Source organism: Dysidea avara, chromosome 1 (genome assembly GCF_963678975.1).
Source record: "Dysidea avara chromosome 1, odDysAvar1.4, whole genome shotgun sequence".
NCBI lineage: Eukaryota > Metazoa > Porifera > Demospongiae > Dictyoceratida > Dysideidae > Dysidea > Dysidea avara.
In genome coordinates, this window is record NC_089272.1 from 56959442 (window position 1) to 56979227 (window position 19786).

The 19786-nt window shown below is 37.3% G+C and overlaps 2 protein-coding genes across 6 annotated transcripts in view; one reads left to right on the top strand and one right to left on the bottom strand.

Annotated features, from left to right (window-relative positions):
* Positions 1-12678, top strand: part of LOC136237158 (uncharacterized WD repeat-containing protein all2124-like) — a 30050-nt gene extending 17372 nt beyond the window's left edge. The window contains exons 16-18 of one of the 3 annotated variants that reach the window (XR_010692332.1): positions 4324-4384; positions 4907-4948; positions 12416-12678. The gene's annotated coding sequence lies outside the window, so the exon portion shown is untranslated. Of the gene's footprint in view, positions 1-4323; positions 4385-4906; positions 6914-11954; positions 12394-12415 lie in introns of those variants that run through there. The other 2 variants (XR_010692334.1, XR_010692331.1) reach the window with 2 other exon arrangements.
* Positions 8329-13745, bottom strand: LOC136237141 (uncharacterized). 3 transcript variants are annotated; one of them, XM_066027460.1, is made up of 3 exons: positions 13016-13745; positions 9285-10823; positions 8329-9074 (listed from the first exon to the last, which is right to left on the bottom strand). In XM_066027460.1, exons 2-3 carry the CDS (start codon positions 10774-10776, stop codon positions 8674-8676), a joined length of 1893 nt encoding a protein of 630 aa, XP_065883532.1. In that variant the 5' UTR covers positions 10777-10823; positions 13016-13745; the 3' UTR covers positions 8329-8673. The 3 variants fall into 3 exon arrangements, with proteins under 3 accessions (XP_065883532.1, XP_065883524.1, XP_065883517.1); XM_066027452.1 differs by lacking the exon at positions 13016-13745 and adding an exon at positions 11016-11142 and having other exon boundaries at positions 9306-10823; XM_066027445.1 differs by lacking the exon at positions 13016-13745 and adding an exon at positions 11016-11142.
* Between the last annotated feature and the right edge of the window lie 6041 nt (positions 13746-19786).

The window sequence follows — 19786 nt, forward strand, 5'->3', positions numbered from 1 at the left end:
ATAACAAGATTATGGTTAATTGCATTTGTTCATGTTAAAAGCTATAGTATATATTTCAACCAAGGCTGCACGTACCTGTCAATTGCATGGGTGAATTGTATAGCTAATATTATGTAATTGAGACCACTGGCCACTTTTTCAGCTCCTGCAGCCAGACGAAGAAAGCTGTAGCTCTGAAATTTTGCATGCAAGAGTTTATGGCCTGGACCTCTCCAAAGGCATAGCAATAGCAGAAATTTTCTTTGCGGGCTTGAAGAAAAATCGCGTCCCAACTGCCGGATGGTGGTCAAACATTGGTGGCTTACTCTATATAGGCTAATGCGCGTTTAGGGGTTAACTAGCTGTTGTTTGCTATTTTCAACGAATCAGGTGCCCATGCAGTTAGCTGGAATCAATCAACACTCGGCAATGTACTATAATTTATGGTGTCTCTACTGAAGGATATGCAATACACAAAATCTTGAGAAGTTTAGTTACACTTGCAGAACTGTACTGCACCCAAGCAAGAAATTCCTGTATAGGTCCTCTGTCTCTACCACAGACAGTGTAGTAGTAGTACTGTACCTGGTGGACTTCTCTATTGACTCTTGTGTGTTGTATACATAGTAACCTTTAAAGTGACATTCACCAGATAGTTTGTCCTTTGTTCAGAGTTCAGATTCTCAAGGGTTGTCACATCCTTCTAGCACTGCAATCATCATAGTGAGTATTGTATAGTGTAAGGAAAAGTCTGGATTAGTACAATGTAATTATTGAGGAGTATATAGTAATTTGCGGTTATATATACGTAAGTAGCCAGATCAAATCTGATTAAGCAATGATTCCATAAGAAGTTAATTTATGCATTCAAGATGTCCTTATTACAGTATGAGGTGAGCACTGTAAATAGCACATTGTACAATAGTTTATAACAGCAACAATTATCATTAATAAACGGTAAGTTCAAGATGGTCGTATATAAGACCTACCATTCACTACAGCTATAATGCCACCAAATGCAGGAATTAATTAAAAACTGAAAGCTCTTATTGATTTCTAACTTTAGTGTGATTGAGACAAGTGTTGTTATACACATTACTCACTGGGTAATTCACATTAATATGCTCTTGGTAAGTTCTGTACAATACATACAATAGGACTGGCAATCCTTACATTTATGGCACTTGTATTAAACACTGTAAACTATAATACGTATAATGTATACTGTTATTACTCCATGCTGTGTGAGTATATGTACACATTATGGATAATATAGCTAAGCACATTTTCTTGCATCACTTTCAAGCCAACAACTTTTAAGTAAAGATCATGTGCAATAAATATTGAAAGCAAAACCTCCTCATGGTAAACTATCAAAAACTTCAACAGCACACTTAAGTGGTTTGAACAAAACCTTTATGATATAATAACTATTAAGACTTATGTAAGAAGTACACAATGGTGTTGGGAAGGAAGTGAGTAAATTGAAATTGACGTGTTCTTTTATGGTACAGCAGCTACAGCAATCACATGAAAACATCCTTACTAGAAAATAGTACCACTAAAATGACACACGTACCAGAGACAAGAAAACCTTAATTGATCATCCGGTGTTAATGTAGTTCAAGGAATTGATATACACACCTGATACTACTATATTTGGTGATTTTAAGGAAGTGAATACTAAAGATTATTAAGCTGAAACATGTTCTACTTTGTAAATTGATGTTCATGGTCTACTGTAACTGCCAAAGTTTAGTAACTGATACTAAGGATGGGAAAAACCAACGTCACAACACACATACACACACACAACACATACATACATACGCATGCACACAACACATATATACATACACAAAAAAAGCAAAGCCTTCAGCTGCTGTGCTAGCATGGTCACGCCTACCCAGCACTGTGTGCTACTCAGGTACTATGAGTCAGCACAGCGAAATCTTCCTGGGCAGACCTAGCAACATGTAGGAGGCTGTGCCATGCCTCACAGGTGAAGGTGTGGGCACTCGAGGTCCCGCCAGGACATTCGTGAGACATATGTTACAACTGTGTGGGCTTCTGCACACACACACATACACACACACACACATACACACACACACACATACACAAATTTAGGCACTAACCAAGTACGTTACTTGTTTCTGGGATGTAGGCAAGATGCTGCACTATTTTATTGCAGCTGTAAAAAGCAATGCAATTATAAAGCATAAGGTAGCTAAATGTGGGGGACAAAGCTATACAACAATTACACACAAAATTCATGCATTCCACTACAAGAAGTGGCTAAGTTACCTACATCACAATTTACCTAGTACTATAATTATGATATTTAGAACGAGTTGTACTCTAACTTGTGTTTGTGCTCCATTTCTTACAATAAGTCAATAGGCTATGCTTCATTTGTGCAGAGCATAAGGTCACATACATGCAGTATTCGTGGTTTTATAGCTGGGTACATATGGTAGGTTGAACCAATTGAAGTAAAGTTCCTTGCTCGTAAAGTAATGACAAATCCCTCCAAATGAATGCAGTCACCTGGAACGTACTTATCAGGAAAATTCCCTTTTAACTACTGGTCCAGGACTAACTATTTCCTCATTGGTTGGCTGCTGTACCATTAACTGTATCTACTTGGAAACAAGTATAAAGCCATTGATAATGTATAGATCAAAGAGTAGTGACTAAAATGCTGTAGGAACACATCTCATCCACTAACAATGACATGATGGTATGATATGTCAGTATTTGCACAAATTGTTACTCCTTCAAACAAATTTCTGGTGGATGGGATCAAAGAATTTGTCTATGGAATCTTGATACAGGAAAACTTGTATATGGGAACTAGGGGATGAGGTGAGACAGCAGGTCTGGCTTCAGGTGGTGCACGTGACATCACTGACTTGGATTAAGAGAAAGCAGCACATAATAATTACTTTATGGTGTATGAAAGTTGTTTTAATGTGGTATAATATCATACAGTTGACATTATATGTGTGTTATGAGCAACAATAGAAAAACTTGCACATTTTTGCAATAATTTTATCACTGTCCTTGTAGCAAGTACTATGATTAAAGGATTGTGTGGAAGGAAAATACAAAAACAGAATTTACAACTGCTGTAAAACCATGTGCTGCCGTAACCCTTTATGATCAATTGTTCACAACTCACAAACATAAGATCATGCACAGCATAGTGTGTAGGTTGTAGTTATCTTGTGGAACTAACATCACACTGGCTCCAACCTGATTTAGTAATGTTAACTTCTAACTGGTGGCCTATTACACCACACAGTGGTGGACAGTGTACAACCACACATTCCCACACAATATAGCCACTATATTAACCCACTAATATTATACATAGACATACTGTAACTGAAACATTGCAGTGATTGGGATGAACTGCAGTGGTGGACTTGATGCTTCTATATTCAATACACACATATCCCTGATGGTATATAGATATAATTAATATTTGTGCACAAGACAGATATAATAATTATAACTTGTGCTGTTATTATTATTATTATTACTGAGCAGTCAGCCCTACTGGTATGCTCACTTATTATTGCACCAGTTTCATATCAGATACTTTAGTTACAAATGGATGCGTGTGTGTAATAGTTATACCATGAAGAGTGCTTTGCCTGATATATACGCACAAGCATGAGGGCCGCAGACCCGAGTACATGTATGCAGGCAAAGCACAAGTTCCCGTGGTATAACTGATATGTTCTATTTTAGCATGTAGACCCACCTAATTGGTAAAATCTTTAGTTGCTATACCCTTCTCTTATATAGGAAACCAAGTAAGCTGTGATTGTGGGATTAAATTTTGCCAAACAAACTGTGATTATGGGATTCAATTTTAATACATCAAACAGTAGTTTGATTTTATTTTTGTTAATATAGCAATTTTAAGAGAATAGTGTTAATTATGTTACTTTAATTGCTACATTACAAAAGTAAAAAAACAAACTACTGTTGATGTATACATTAAAATTGAATCCCACAATCACAGGTTGTTTGGCAGAATTTAATCCCACAACCACAGCTTGCTTGATTCCCTATATAAGAGAAGAGGATAACAGTATAACATCAAAGAAATCTGATGATTTCTGGATATAGTGTACACTCCTATTAGGTGTGCAATGTCTCAAGTTAACGAGATATACACACTGCCACCAGTGCGTATATCTCGTTAAGGCAGTGTGTAACGAGATATACACACTGCCTTAATGAAAAGTTGATTACACTGATTAAGCTGCCATAAATGGTGTGGCTAAAATTATGGAATACTTAGATATAAGTGTGTTGACACATCTGCAGGCTTGTGCCACTTATGATGAAGCTAAGAAGGTAACCCCAAGTGAACACAAACTTATTCAAGGTATTCAGTTGTATGTATACATGTATACATTGTAACTTAACGAAGGTAAATTGTTATTTACTGCATACATGTTTCTGTTTGTATATAGATTATACTATTGTTCAATGACAAGCCTTCTGAAATGTGTACATATGAGTTATATATTATCTGAATAACTGGTACCATTGGTAATTTCATGTATGGAAAGATCTGATCCAAATGCACATAGCATAGTGAGCATAGGACACTAGCATAAGCACCAGTTACCAGCGTGAAGGTTTTTGGAAATGGATTTTTACTATCTACGTTTTTATCTTTTGTCCCTACAATGACCATGTGATTAGAGTGTTTACCTGCTCTATTACAGTGGATCAGAATAAATATCCATCAATATAAGAATTTTGTATCAATACCAGGTCAGGTGTCAATACCATCCTAGTATTTATAGTATCACACACCTCTACTTTAAGGCTCTTGGTTATGTGTTATTGCTTTATACTTGCCAGTTTTGATCAATGTTATGTGTATACATGTCTGTTATAGGATATATTGATGAACTGGAAGCTAAAAAGAACATACAATCAAGTTGAGTACTCCTACAGTATAGTACCTGCTATTCTGTTTATGCACTCTTAAGTCACGTATATGGTTGATCGTGTGACATCTATCATACAGTACTGTATATTAGGGATCATTGGGTGACAGAAATGGGGGGCTTGCCAAAATTATCCTACTTGGAGTGCGGCTGAAAACTGGAAAAAAGATCGATATACTCTAACATAATGCTAATAGAGCAGTCAAGCACTTCATAAAAATGTATTCTTAAAAAAGTAGGAGAAAACGAAGAAATTTTTCCTATAGTGGGAATCGAACCACAGACCTCTTACTTTCAGAGTTGGACCAGGTGTCTTACAACTGTGCCAAAGTGCTTCAAGGTGTCTAAAAGCTGTTTTATATTGCATTAACCCTGTAGTCAACAGCTAAAAACTTTTCCAAAACTACAAATAAATTCTTAAAAGTGGCTGTTTAACTCCTTGCTGCCAAAGATCCTATACTCTGGTCAGCCCCTGTCACATCAACTACACCACTGTTAAGGATCATGAATGTTTGCATATTCTCACAAAAATTTATTGACCAGAAACCATCTTTCACAGCACCTTGGCAGTATTGGTAAGGTCTGCTGACTATGCACTTCCTAATGCCTTCAGATGCAGTAATGGCTAAGGCTATGGACTTGATTTTTTACTGTTCGATGTATATGTTTTCTAAAGAATTACCAAGACAAAGAATTTAAAACCATGGCATTTTGACTAGAACTATACCCAGATTTTCTTATTTTAGGTTTGATCACCAGTAGTTTACAGAATTTATTTTCTATTTCACAACAATTACAATAATAACCAATTACATGATTATTGCACAGCTTTAGTGGTAAGGCTATGGAACATGATGCATCTACTACTGAAACTAACCCAACCCAGCAGCTTTGTCAATGCTTGAGAAGTAGTATAGTGATAACGTAGAGGTATATTAAAGCAGTCCAAAAAGCATGTGTAGAATTGTTGAGTACTAGGGGTCTGACACAATGTGCAGCATTTACTATAACAACAGATCTGTAACATTCAGTTAATTTTTAGAATCAGCTCTACCAAAGCCAATATTAACAGAAAACCATCCGTTAAAACACTCACAAGCTATGCCTCTTCCTTCTGAATATCAGTAAATACTACAACATCTAAAATACTATTTAAACCTTTTGCCGGAATTTTACAAGGTGTATGCATATATACCTCTATGGGGCAACACTTGCTGCTTTTGTAAGTATCCTTGGAGATCCCGATAAAGATGGGGTAACCATGTGGTAGAATCAGAAACTCAACCATTGTTGTAGTCTTTCTTCTTAATGTATGACAACTTTAAACAGGCTGTAGGACCAGGTGTCCTACAGACCTTCAGCACTTGTGCTGTAAAGCCTTAATAAAAATAAATAATAGCACTGCAGAATTACCCTCCATTGTTACTGAACTCATGCAACGTTTCAAATGAAGACTCTGATGTACATGTAAAGGACTTTGTTGGGTGAAGTTAACAGGTTTAGCTTTTAGCAATTCTGCTAATATTTCAACAACAAAGAAGACCAATTCAGGTATACAAAAGAAACAGGCTTAATCATGAACCCTGATAGTGTACTACAAAGGATGCAAATGAGAAAGTTTTACTTGCTAAGTATGATGGTGATCGATGTGTGTAGACGAAAGTCTTCTGCCGCTTATCAGAACACTGCTAGAGAAGATGCTAAATCAATGTCTTCATGACACGACAATGACGAGGGTGAAAGGAAAGAAAGAGTTTTGGACCACATTTTGTAATCAATTGACTTGGTATGATGGTGTCAGCCAAGTCAATTAGTACAGGTTTCTCCCTTACTGCAGCTACAAACTATATTTTATTTATTCATTGTAACGTACAAAACTTGATAAGCGAGTGTAGGTGTACATATGTGTGTTATGTGTTTATATTGTCAATTAAATTATTAAAATTTTGCAGAGTTATGCAGTCAATTATGTTGTCTGGTAGCTTGTTCCACAATTTAATTGTGTCTGAATATTTGACTCTTGTAAATGGTAGCATGAGTTGCCTCTGGTAGGTAAATTATTCCTGATGAGATTGTTAACAATTTTGTACATCATTGTCAGCCTTAGGTTAATTGTCCCTTCTAACTTAAGCGTTGACCAGTGTATATCATGTGAGTGACACTAGAGTACGTTGAGAAATCATTACACACGATTGCTTTTCTTCGTAATTTATCAATGCTACTCAGAGTATAGGGTGACCAAGCATACTCCAATATTGGTTGCACTAAAGTAAGATAGCATCTTCCCCTCACACATTTTCTCAAGTTACATTGTAGAATAGCTCGGACATTATTGCATATGAAATTAACATGGAATTGCGAATGTAATAAACTCCCAAACATTTGGCTTGTGGAACTTGATGTTTCCTAACATTGTTTATGAAATATTGTGTAGTAAAAGGTGAAGCCTTATTAGTTACTCTCAAATACTCACATTTCATGGGATTCAATTTCATCATCCAGCATTTGGCCCAATCCTGTGGTCTGTTAATATCTTCTTGTAGAATTTTAGTATCCTCTGGAGAATGAATCTCTATGTAGAGAAGAGCATTGTCCATGTACAACTTTAAAGTTGACTCAGGCATATGTCATGATTTACATAATAAAGAAATAATAAAGGACCCAATACTTATCCTTGAGGGACTCCTAAGGTTCAATTGCTCAGCTGACCATGTACTGTAACCTGCTCATAAGGAAGGACTTACCATAATTTGCTTTTTTTTTTGTTGTAAAATAATTTTTGTATGCAAAAACTTGTACGAAAATTTCTTACATGAAAATTGTTACATAAGATCAAACTACTCTAATAGAGCAGTCACTCATGTAATTCATTTTTTACACAAATTTTTTTGCACGGGAATAAAGTGAATTATGGTAATCGATTGTAATAATTATCCATTAATACTGTTTGTTCACCAATCTAGTATGGGGTACAGTGTCAAATGCCTTGGAGAGATCTAGAAATATCACGCTAACCTCAGTTCCTTTAATTAAGGCTTCTGCTAAGTCATGATTAGTGACAGTTGTAACAAGTTGAGTTTCACATGACCTGTGCTGAATCTATGTAAGAATTCATAATGTTTGGTGAGGTTACGTGCAACCTCTTGATTGCTTTAGTAAGCATCATCTGCAGAGTTTTATTGTATGACCAACAGCAGTGTTTTTACCTTTTGCACATTTTAATTTCATCATGCTGTATGTCAATTACATACTTCTTGCTATCAGCTGAGTTTTATATACACCTGCATGTGCAACACATGTACACCTGCATGTGCAGCACATGTACACCTGCATGTGCACCACATGATTTCTGAATAATATTATTCTAGAATATCTGTTAATAATTGCTAATATTTTGTCACAGTTCAATAATAGAAATATAATAAAGTTTATTACATAGAAACTTTCATACAAAATAATTGTAATTATATGCATGTGTGCTATGTTGTTGTGAGGGTTCTTTTCTAGGATAGTGACACACTCAACACCTGCTAAGTCTAATGTACTGACTGCATCAGTTCTTCCGTGGAGTGATCATCAATAGAAAGCTGATGTTGTCTTTGAAGTGACAAATTGCCTTGGCATTACATTCTATGAATGATTGGGCCTGGTGATTCCAGGCACTACCTTATCCATAAAATACAGCTAAAGTAACAATAAGCTAGTGGTGTAGTACTTAGTGTATATTAAGGGTGTTATATTGCAAGTCACTAGATGAACTATGATTCAGTTTGTTGTTTCTTATAATTGCTCGTAGTGTTTGAACTGCATTAGAATTCCTGCTCCGTGTTCTGACATAGTCTTCAACATTACAAGTGAATTTAAAAGTCAGTTTCTTTCCTGGTACTTTGTCCATGATTCCTTTGCTGTAGTAGTAGCGGAGGCCACGGCTTAGTTTGTCATAGTTCATTCTAGGCTTTCCCTTGCGTTCTCCCCACATTGCAGCAATGTCATCTGGTTGTAGTATGGTGAACTCATACTCATTTCCTGTCCAATGAATCATGAAGCTCTTGTCAGGTGTCAGTAACATGTCTAACAGAAACTGCCACAGTTGTATAATACCTCTTCCATCGGGAACTAAACAGGAAAGAGACAAATTAATGATTTAATACTTTACACAGTGAAAACCAAACACAATTCCAGGAAAAAATAATCAATCATCAACCATATAAGGAATCTGTTATCCCACAAAAGGAAGTTACAAAAGGCAACTAAAACCCAATGACCAAAACTATGTTGTACACATTGAACAAAACAATTTCCCACATATTGACTTTGTTGACTTACAAGGTGGTAGATTATTTGTACCTTCAATGGGTGCTCGTTCTTGTGGGCAAGTCACCACATCATCTTCTGAATCACTGTCATCATTATCCTTCATCTCTGACTCACTACTTGATCCAGCATCATCTGTGACCAGCTTATGGCTAGTGTCCATTTCTTGGCTGACAATGGGAATGTTGTTGTGCCTTGTAATACTAGCAGCTGATATAGGACTCAGTGTAGCACTGCTCAAAGTCGGTATGTGGGGTAAATGACTGCTTGAATTAGTCAAAACAAAATCTGGTCTTGTCTTCTTTGGTGGTGATGGCTCAGGAATAGTGGATGCTACCTGTGAGCTCTCTTTAACAACTGGAGGAGGGGTACATCTTTTTCTGGTTGGAAAATTCTCTTGAAGAGCACTGCTTGGAGGTGTTTGCAACACTGAGCTATTAGGCATCATAAAATTGAATCCAGTCCCAGCAACTTTGCTACTTGGTGGCCACACAAATGTTGAGAAGTCAACCATCATGTAAGGATTGGGATGACTCTGTTGTAACATTGGAAACTGCTGCAGTGCTGAGAGAGGACTGCTGACTCCAAGAGGTGTCAAAGAGGGGTAGACAAATGGTAGCTGAGTTCCAGGTGTAGTTGGAGTAAATGTGGGATGGAACATAATTGGCAATGGAAATGGTTGAGGAATTGCTGGTAAACCAGCTGCAGCAGTAATGGCGGTATTTAACATCGAGTGGGTAGCTAATGATGGTGATATTTCTGCTGGTATGTTTACTTCAGTAGTAGCAGAAACACTTTCAGCACTTGATGGTATCCCTACAACACTCACATCACAAGTACTGTTGCCATTACTAGGACTATTACTGTGTGACCTGCTGCCACTTGGTGATGATGTATCACTGTGCTTCTTTTGTTGTCTTGAATGTTTGTTCTCTTGATACTTGTGGGTCAATGTAATAGACTGGATAGGAGCCTTTGGTGAATTGTCAGGTTGTGGCTTCTTCAATGTCCTCACACCAACTGTAGCCCGAGCAGTTGACGAGCTCAACAATGAACTTGCTGATGAGGTTATCATAGGCACTTCGTGTGCACTTCCATTAGGCTCCGTGTCAGTAGTACTCGCTGTACAGCCAATCATGCTTGCATGCATAGGTACCACTCGTTTATTTGTTAGCCGGTCGTAGCACTCAATGGTATAGTAAGGGTCTAGTTCTTCTGGTAGTCCTGCTCTGAGCTTTCCAGATACAACTGACAAATATTTCACTGGAGTCGATGCGCTAGAAAACGAGCTCGCGGACAATTGGGGATCAGGGGACATTGGCGACGAAGGTATCGCGAGGGGTGATAGCCTTCCGGACGGCTTCATCTTCTGCATGCTGACCTCTGAGACCTTTGGTGACGACGTTAATTCTGATGTAGTCGGCACTGCAGCTGCAGATGAAGTAGGATTAATTTCCCAGAGCGGCGGTGGAGACGCCGAAAAGAACGGACGAGCTGGCTGCATTGCTGGGATGTCCGCCACTGTGATTGAGCTTTTAGCAAAAAATTCACCTACAACAAAAATAAATAAATAAAAATCAGCAGCTTCAACAATAGCTACTATCCAGTATATTATCACATGCAGCTATAGTTTTGTGTAATTAATACTCAGCAAACACACAACCATGCATACACCGCTAACTACGCATCACGGCGCAGCTAACACTAACAGTGCCGAAATACCGCTTAGATCAGTTGGCTTACGATTTGTAACAGAGAGTGGATTCCAACCGGGAAATGACGGTAACACAATTGCCATCGGGTCTTGATCTGTGCATGGAGTGCGTAGAATGCGCCGCGTGTGACTTCTTGAGCTTATCACAGTTTATATAGCTATAGCGATTTCTTTAACGGAAAATCCCTGTGGACGGACCGGACATGCACTGTTAATATGCAGAATCAGCTAGATCATTAGCGGAAACTAGCAAATGCGTAGTGATTATGTAATGGTACAGTTTGTCACACAGAATACAGAAACTATAGCTAGAGGTTTTTGTCAATTAAGAGAAGGCTTTTTGTTATGGCTCTTAATCTTAGCAGCCCGTAAACCACAAGTCCATTAAAGTTACTTTACACTTCCTAGAGGTAGTATCAATACATGAAATGACACGCACTGCTAAGTAAATGATCAGGTTATTGGTCATGCAGATGACATTTTATTTTAAATAAGCATGCAATTTAGGGAATAAGATGTATATGATCATGTTGTTTGTGATGGAGCCTGTAGCTGTTATTCTGCCATTCCATGCATATGTCTCTATAATGATTAAAAAATAAATCTGTGGCAAGCTTGAAATATAGTGATTGTCACTGCCGGCCGGATTTCTTGGTGACTGTCACTAAAATTTCACTATCTTGCCACAGATTTCACCATTTAGTTTTATAGTGTAAACTTGTTCTGCCAGCAGTTAAAATTAACACTGGTGAAAATATAGATTAGCATCAAACTTACTGTACACACATGCACAAGCCATGAAATCTTTATGAACCATACCACTCTACTTGTTATCAAGAAACAGATGTTTGTAACTAGAGACTACAACAGTATACACACATGTATATAACTATTAGAAGTAATATGATGTAATCGGTGCACTGCACTTCAACACTATTAAGTGACCATTATAAATTTCACCCATATAGATAAGCCCATTAGATGTCGCTCATGTGAAAGGCCATTAAGAAACAGTCATTCAATCAGAACTGAAATGAAATCCATTTGGATAATTGCGGCTAAATATGACTTTCAATTTAATCACAAATAGAAGACCAGCTTGACCAACACATTAGATAACATGCTAACAACATTACATAATCACCATCCACAAGGAAATTAATGTATTTGTAGAAACTTGAGTCAAATTTACTGCTGTCACTTTTGAAACAATAACATGGAACTCCTCTATTATTGACACCATGGGAATGTGCTCATAATTATGTTTAGTGAAGTGTCCTGATTTCAAATGTATACTCTATGGACATTTACCCTATGGGATTATGAATAACAGGAGCATACACACTGTTAGTATCACAAGGTGCATGCATTAATTGCAACACTTGTGTACTTTGTGATGTCCGCTTTACAAAGCATCCATTTTATACAGGGTTATTATGTAACTAATTTCATGAAGCTCTTCACCACTACTGGCTAAGAATTGGTCTACTGGACCTTGTTTAAAAGAAATCCATGTAGTTTTCTGGAAGTTAATCATAAAAGCCATAAATGTAATGAACAGGAAGTCAGGGTATTAGGACAGGAAATACTTTTATCAATGTTAAAATAATATCCTGGCATTTCTAGTACTAAAGTGATTATTTTGGCACTAATCAACAAGAAAAATGTTCCACTGGAGAAGACAGATCAGAAATCCAACAATGAATAACTATACAGTATGATGTGTGTTGTGTAAGTTGATTATTTTCAGTTACTATTTGATATAGAAATTAACTATTGTTCTAGTGATGCACTAATACATCATAGACTGCCCACGTAATGATGATGTGGTTTAATGGTGGAATATACACATAACCTAATAAAGCACTTGGTGGTTTTGCTACCATAACCATATTTATGTAATGCGTTTTCACAGTAGTGCCAATTTTATTATATTAAAGGCCTTAACTCAGTTCCAATTAAAATCATTAAGTTCTATGTTTTCATTTAAATATAGCATGATGTAAAAAGTGAGTTGGGCTTCACTTACCCTTGTTAGTGGTTAAGTATCGAGCAATTTTTGTATCCAAACAAGAGGACTACCTTCCAATTGAAAGGCCACCACATCACACGTAGCTAGGTACAACTGATTAGCCACAATAAGTTGGCTCAGTTTCAAGGCACCGCTTGTATTAAATCGTATCACTACTTGTCTTAGTTGACCAACTTTTGAGCCATAAGAAATACTCTCTAGTCTCATGGTAGAGCCTCTGCCTATAGTAGACAGTATACTCCCTACTACAGTATCAGGTCTGTCCTTCTCATGAATAATCAAGCTTAGAACTGTATCAAAGTTGTTAGTAGCTGATGATGAGCTGTTACCTATAAAGAAGTCAACCAAGCAAGTAAAACAGTCATGCAAACATTATAAGGCAATATATTTTTGGGCATACTGTACATTAAGAATTTCTTTTGTTAGCTAATAACAACGCAATCAAGCTTACGTAATTTTAGATAACAGATACTTTGAAGTGTGTTTCTGCTCACTATGACCTCACCACAAAGGCCACTTTAGCCATTAGACAATTAGCAAGGAATGGTAATGGACTAATGGTAGCTAAATTATACATCACTATGCGTGACCATTGTAATGATACAATCAAGAGTTAATAATAGAGGGAGGGGTACAATGGTATATTATAGTGTGAGCCCTTCAAAATGAACAATGCATTTCTACAGTAGCAATTGCCACATAATAAACAAATCATTACTAAGTAAGTGAGAGTAATAACTAGCTTGAAATTTGGCTGACATCATCAATGCAAAATCTCTTCATAAAGTTTGGTTCATCTGTAGAAATAAAAAAATGCAATGAATGTACAAATATGCACCAAACATCACATATAATATGGTAAAACCACTTAGGCCTAAAATGGAAATTGACTTAATTATGACATGCAAAAATTCTATCCTCGTCATGTTTGTGCAAAGTACACATCTAGTCGAATATGCTCATCACATTATAACACCATTCCAGTATAATCATGAAGAACTTCAGAGCCGGCGGTCAGAATGGAGTGTTTACATATAGTTTGTTATGCATGACATAACTTTTCTAATGAAACGTGCTCGTGTTAGATATAGTATCTATGGTTAGATACTTGTACCAAGTATAGAGGGTGTAGTTTGTTCCTGTCCACAGACCATTAGCACACAATCAAATTACTTCTAAATGTGCTGATCAAGACACACGATAGTGTGTCGTGCGGCCCAAGAAGCAGGCGCGCCACACCGTGAGTATATTAACAGGAAGAAAGAAAACGCAAGTTTCACACCTATGTAGCTCTGTGATCCCTTATCCGATTGGAACCAAATTTGCTAGAGACGCGGAGTCTACATACCAAATTTGAAGAAAATCGCTCCAGCCATTTCCGAGATATGAGCGAACAAAATTTCGTTTTAATTTCTTCGTTTTTTTTCTTCTTCGTTTCGCACACTTCGCAAAATTCGCCATAAAACACGAATTCGTGCTCGGATTGGGCTGAACTTTGGCACAGTTAAAGGGCTCATTAAGGCGGATCTCCGTACCAACTTTGGTAGGAATCCGATGAACATTCACGGAGTTATTACCGATTATTTGCGTAAAATAAGGTCGAAGGTCTGTCACGCCTACAGGGTAAACCCCTTGGAGGAATCAGTTGAAAATTGATATGTAGATGGAGCAACCATCGTAGGAGTGCCTTTTTGTGGTTTGAAAAGAATCGGGATAAAGATCATGGAGATATGACACAAAACCCAACCTGTGTCAAAATTACGCGATCGATTTTTATGAATAAAAAAAAACTATTAGTTTTCGTGTCTACCAGGCAAACCGCTTAGAGCAACGAGCTGAAAATCAGTATGTAGCTGGAATAATCATCATGGAAAGTTCTTGCAGTAGTACAGAAGAATCGGATTACAAATCACTGAGTTATGATTCGAAAGGAAACTACGTGCAGCAAATGCGAGATCGAGATACTCTAATAGAACAGTCACCCTAATAAAGCATTCAGCTGCATGTATAATTTACACAGTTATATTACATTGCAAGTTATTCTGTAGGGAATTCAGCTACAAACAAGTCACCCTGTAGTCAGATCAGCTAGAAGAAGGTACCTAATAGAGAGTTCAGCTACAAAGAAGCCATCATGTAGAGAGTTCAGCTCAAATAAATCACCCTGTAGAGAATTCAGCTACAAACAAATTGCCCTGTAGAGAGATCAACTAGAAGAAGTTACCTTGTAGAGAGTTCAGTTACAAAGAAACAATCATGCAAAGAGTTTAACTGCAAACAAATCACCCAGTAGAAGTTCCGCTATGAACAGATCACACTATAGAGAGTTCAGTTAGAAACAAGTCATCCTGTAGAGAGATCAGCTAGAAGAAGTCACATTGTAGAGAGTTCAGTTACAAAGAAATAATCATGCAAAGAGTTTAGCTGCAAACAAATCACCCAGTAGATAGTTCCGCTATGAACAGATAACACTGTAGAGAGTTCAGTTAGAAACCAAACCTGGACATGTATGTTAGAAACAAGTCATCCTGTAGATAGATCAGCTATAGAAGAAGTCACTTTGTAGAGAGTTCAGCTACAAAGAAACCACCATGTAAGAGAGTTCAGATGCAAACAAATCACCTGTAGAGAGTTCAGCTAGGAACAAGTCACCCTGTACAGAGATCAGCTAGAAACAAGTCACCCTGTAGAGAGTTCAGCTAGAAGAAGTTACATTGTAGAGAGTTCAGCTGCAAAGAAACTACCATGTAGAGAGTTCAGCTGCAAACAAATCGCCCTGTAGAGAATTCAGCTACAAACAAATCAACCTGTAGAAAGATCAGCTAGAAGAAGTTACCTTGTAGAGAGTTCAGCTACAAACAAATCACCCTGTAGAGAGTTCAGCTAGAAACAAGTCACCCTGTAGAGAGATCAGCTAGAAGAAGTTACATTGTAGAGAGTTCAGCTACAAAGAAACTACCATGTAGAGAGTTCAGCTGCAAACAAATTGCCCTGTAGAAAGATCAGCTAGAAGAAGTTACCTTGTAGAGAGTTCAGCTACAAACAAATCATCCTGTAGAGAGTTCAGCTAGAAACAAGTCACCCTGTAGAGAGTTCAGCTAGCAGAAGTTACATTGTAGAGAGTTCAGCTACAAAGAAACTACCATGTAGAGAGTTCAGCTGCAAACAAATTGCCCTGTAGAGAATTCAGCTACAAACAAATCACCCTGTAGAAAGATCAGCTAGAAGAAGTTACCTTGCAGAGAATTCAGCTACAAACGAATCAACCTGTAGAGAGTTCAGCTAGAAACAAGTTACACTGTAGAGAGATCAGCTAGAAACAAGTCACCCTGTAGAGAATTCAGCTAGAAGAAGTTACATTGTAGAGAGTTCAGCTACAAAGAAACTACCATGTAGAGAGTTCAGATGCAAACAAATCGCCCTGTAGAGAATTCAGCTACAAACAAATCAACCTGTAGAAAGATCAGCTAGAAGAAGTTACCTTGTAGAGAGTTCAGCTACAAACAAATCACCCTGTAGAGAGTTCAGCTAGAAACAAGTCACCCTGTAGAGAGTTCAGCTAGAAGAAGTTACATTGTAGAGAGTTCAGCTACAAAGAAACTACCATGTAGAGAGTTCAGCTGCAAACAGATTGCCCTGTAGTGACAAACAAATCACCCTGTAGAAAGATCAGCTAGAAGAAGTTACCTTGTAGAGAATTCAGTTACAAACAAATCACCCTGTAGATAGAAACAAGTCACCCTGTAGAGAGTTCAGCTAGAAGAAGTTACATTGTAGAGAGTTCAGCTACAAAGAAACTACCATGTAGAGAGTTCAGCTGCAAACAAATTGCCCTGTAGTGACAAACAAATCACCCTGTAGAAAGATCAGCTAGAAGAAGTTACCTTGTAGAGAATTCAGTTACAAACAAATCACCCTGTAGAGAGTTCAGCTAGAAACAAGTTACACTGTAGAGAGCTCAGCTAGAAACAAGCCTTGTAGAGAGTTCAGCTACAAACAAATCACCCTGTAGAGAGTTCAGCTACAAACAAGTCATCCGGTAGAGAGATCAGCTAGAAGGATCACCTTGCAGAGAGGTCAGCTACAAAGAAATCACCCTGCTTCATCTTTTCTTCTTCCTGTAGTAAAGAAAAAATGACAGGTTAAAAAGCCCTAAAGCCGGCCATAGGCCAGCTTTGGGGTATACAAATACAAAAAGAAGTGAAATCTAATCCAAAACAGCCAAGCTGTAAAAAAAGAGTGCGGCCCTGAGAAAGGCTATGGTGAAAAAAGATGTGAAATCCAAGGTGGCGGCCAAGAAATGGCTGTGATGATAGGTTAATGGTAAAAATTTTAATAACAACAATTCAGGTGAATTTGGTGCCGCTTGGTCTTGGCACAAAATTCACCTGAATTGTCGTTATTAAAATTTTTACCATTAACCTACCATCACAGCCATTTCCTGGCCGCCACCTTGGATTTCACATCTTTTTTCACCATAGCCTTTCTCAGGGCCGCACTCTTTTTTTACAGCTTGGCTGTTTTGGATTAGATATAACTTACAGTGATAAAAATAATAAAGTTAGCATAATAACTACAAATAGTGAAGGTAGGGTGTCTGGGTCATTTTGTAGTGTCAGTAGATCTTCTAACACTCTCTATGGATAAGGAGATAGGTGAATGGAAATTATTGTTACAGCCTCCAATTACCTCACACGATACCTCAATAATATATGTGACCAAATATTATGGCCTCTTGGGCAGCACATAAACAAGCTATACATAGTTATGTGTGATGTAATATACTGCACAAACACATCTCAATGATAAGCCGATGTGGTTGATGATGTAATTATATTTTTAGACCATTAACACGAAATACCAAACCTTAATGACAATTGTGTATTGCTAATGTTGTAATTATTCTAACCAGTCAACCCTGACAACTATAGCATTTGCCTAAAGGTAGGATTCACTTGGTATCACTGCCGGTGAAAGTTGTGGACAACAGCTGTAGTCACAATCCACTCTGTGTATGACCTACATGCATCACTTCCCAAGCAGAAATATTTCAGTTCATTAGCACATAGCATTTCGTAGAAGAGGAAGTCATACTAAATAATATAACTAGAACAAATAAAATGACACTCAGTGTATATAATTAAGTTTGAGCTGTGGTTAAATGTCATTATTGTAACAGTGGACATAGGACCTGGTATCACCATTTTAGAATATGAGTATTTTGGTATAAAATTGTACAAATATATGTAGGTACCATATTCCTCGTATAAAAGCAACATTCAAATAAACACTTGTCTAGATTATAACCAGCACATTTGGAATAAAATACCTGGTCTGAAATACAGAGGCCCAGGTAATTATTGGAGTCTACCGTAAGAGGTTTTAATTCTTTCCCTTAATACTGTTGTTTCTTAACATTAAAGTATAGAAGAGCCATCTGAAGGATGAAGGTGCTATGAGTAATCATGTAAGCAAAGTACATGCAAGAACACACCCATGTAGATATGTACTATAATACAACTGTTGGCAGTGCTATAGCCAGAAATTTAACTGGGTAGGTTCATTGGATAAAAAGTGGACTTTTTTGTGAACATTTATATCAAGCATGTGAAGTACTGTATATGTTGTGAGCTAGGGATGGAGGGTCTGGGGGCATGCTCCCCTCCCCCTCCCCCAGAAAATAGATACTAAAAGGCTGAATTTGGAGATATTTTTGGACTATTGCTACTAAAAATTTTAATGTTGGATTACTAAAATTGTGGATTTTTTCAGGAGGGTTTTTTAGAACCCCCAGAACCACCCTGCCTCCAACCTGTGTTATTCAATCATTTTAGGCCTTGACAACACTTGTCTGTGTCGTGTCACAAGGTACTTCTGGCTCTCGAAAAGTATCATCATCCCTTTGAATAAGTTTAACGCAAGCACCTTATGCTTGTATTGTTTCTGTGAAGCAGAATTTAGGCTCACAGACAATCTATACTTATGCTATTTGCTCATGGTGTTTTTCATGTGCAACATCAATTAAAATCAAACAAAAATGGCCAATTTATAGCTTAATTACATGTACATTATACACCTAAATCAATAAGAAATGTTTCTTTGCTAAGTGAGTTATAAATTGTATGGTACAAAGTGGCATCTACCAGCTGCAGTCTCTTGCCAAGCATCAAGCAGTAAACCAATTACTCAGCGATGCATGGAGATGATTGCAAGGTTGTTGAAGTAATATACTTGTTATGAGTTTCCAATCCCATGTAATATAATCCATATTCTATAGTTAAATTGCTGTGTACGACATCCCATATACTTACAGTATCATGACAGATAACTCTCTTCCTTGTTCTGAAATATGACACGTCATGACACATCAGTATTAGCCTAGCTGTGGTATTATTCATTGTTATGGTTAACACCAAATGAGGAAATCAAGACCATTCAAAAAAGGAAAATGTACACCCAAACATGCTCACATGATCATTGCATACAACATTGTACATGTTGTCAATTTGGTTATAAATATTATGATTCTAAGAAACACATGCTAATACAAGATTATTATCCATAACATATTAAACTGCATGTTATTATATTATACATTTGCTCGTACAAGAATATCTACAAAATTTCTTGATCTTATTCCATCTGATAAGAACTTTGTCCCATACAGTACCGTTCAAGTGCAATGGTACATATTCAAAGTAGGGCACATACAGGTGTATACAAGCAGTGTACTTGAACTAGAAATTAGATTATGCCCTTGTGAAAATG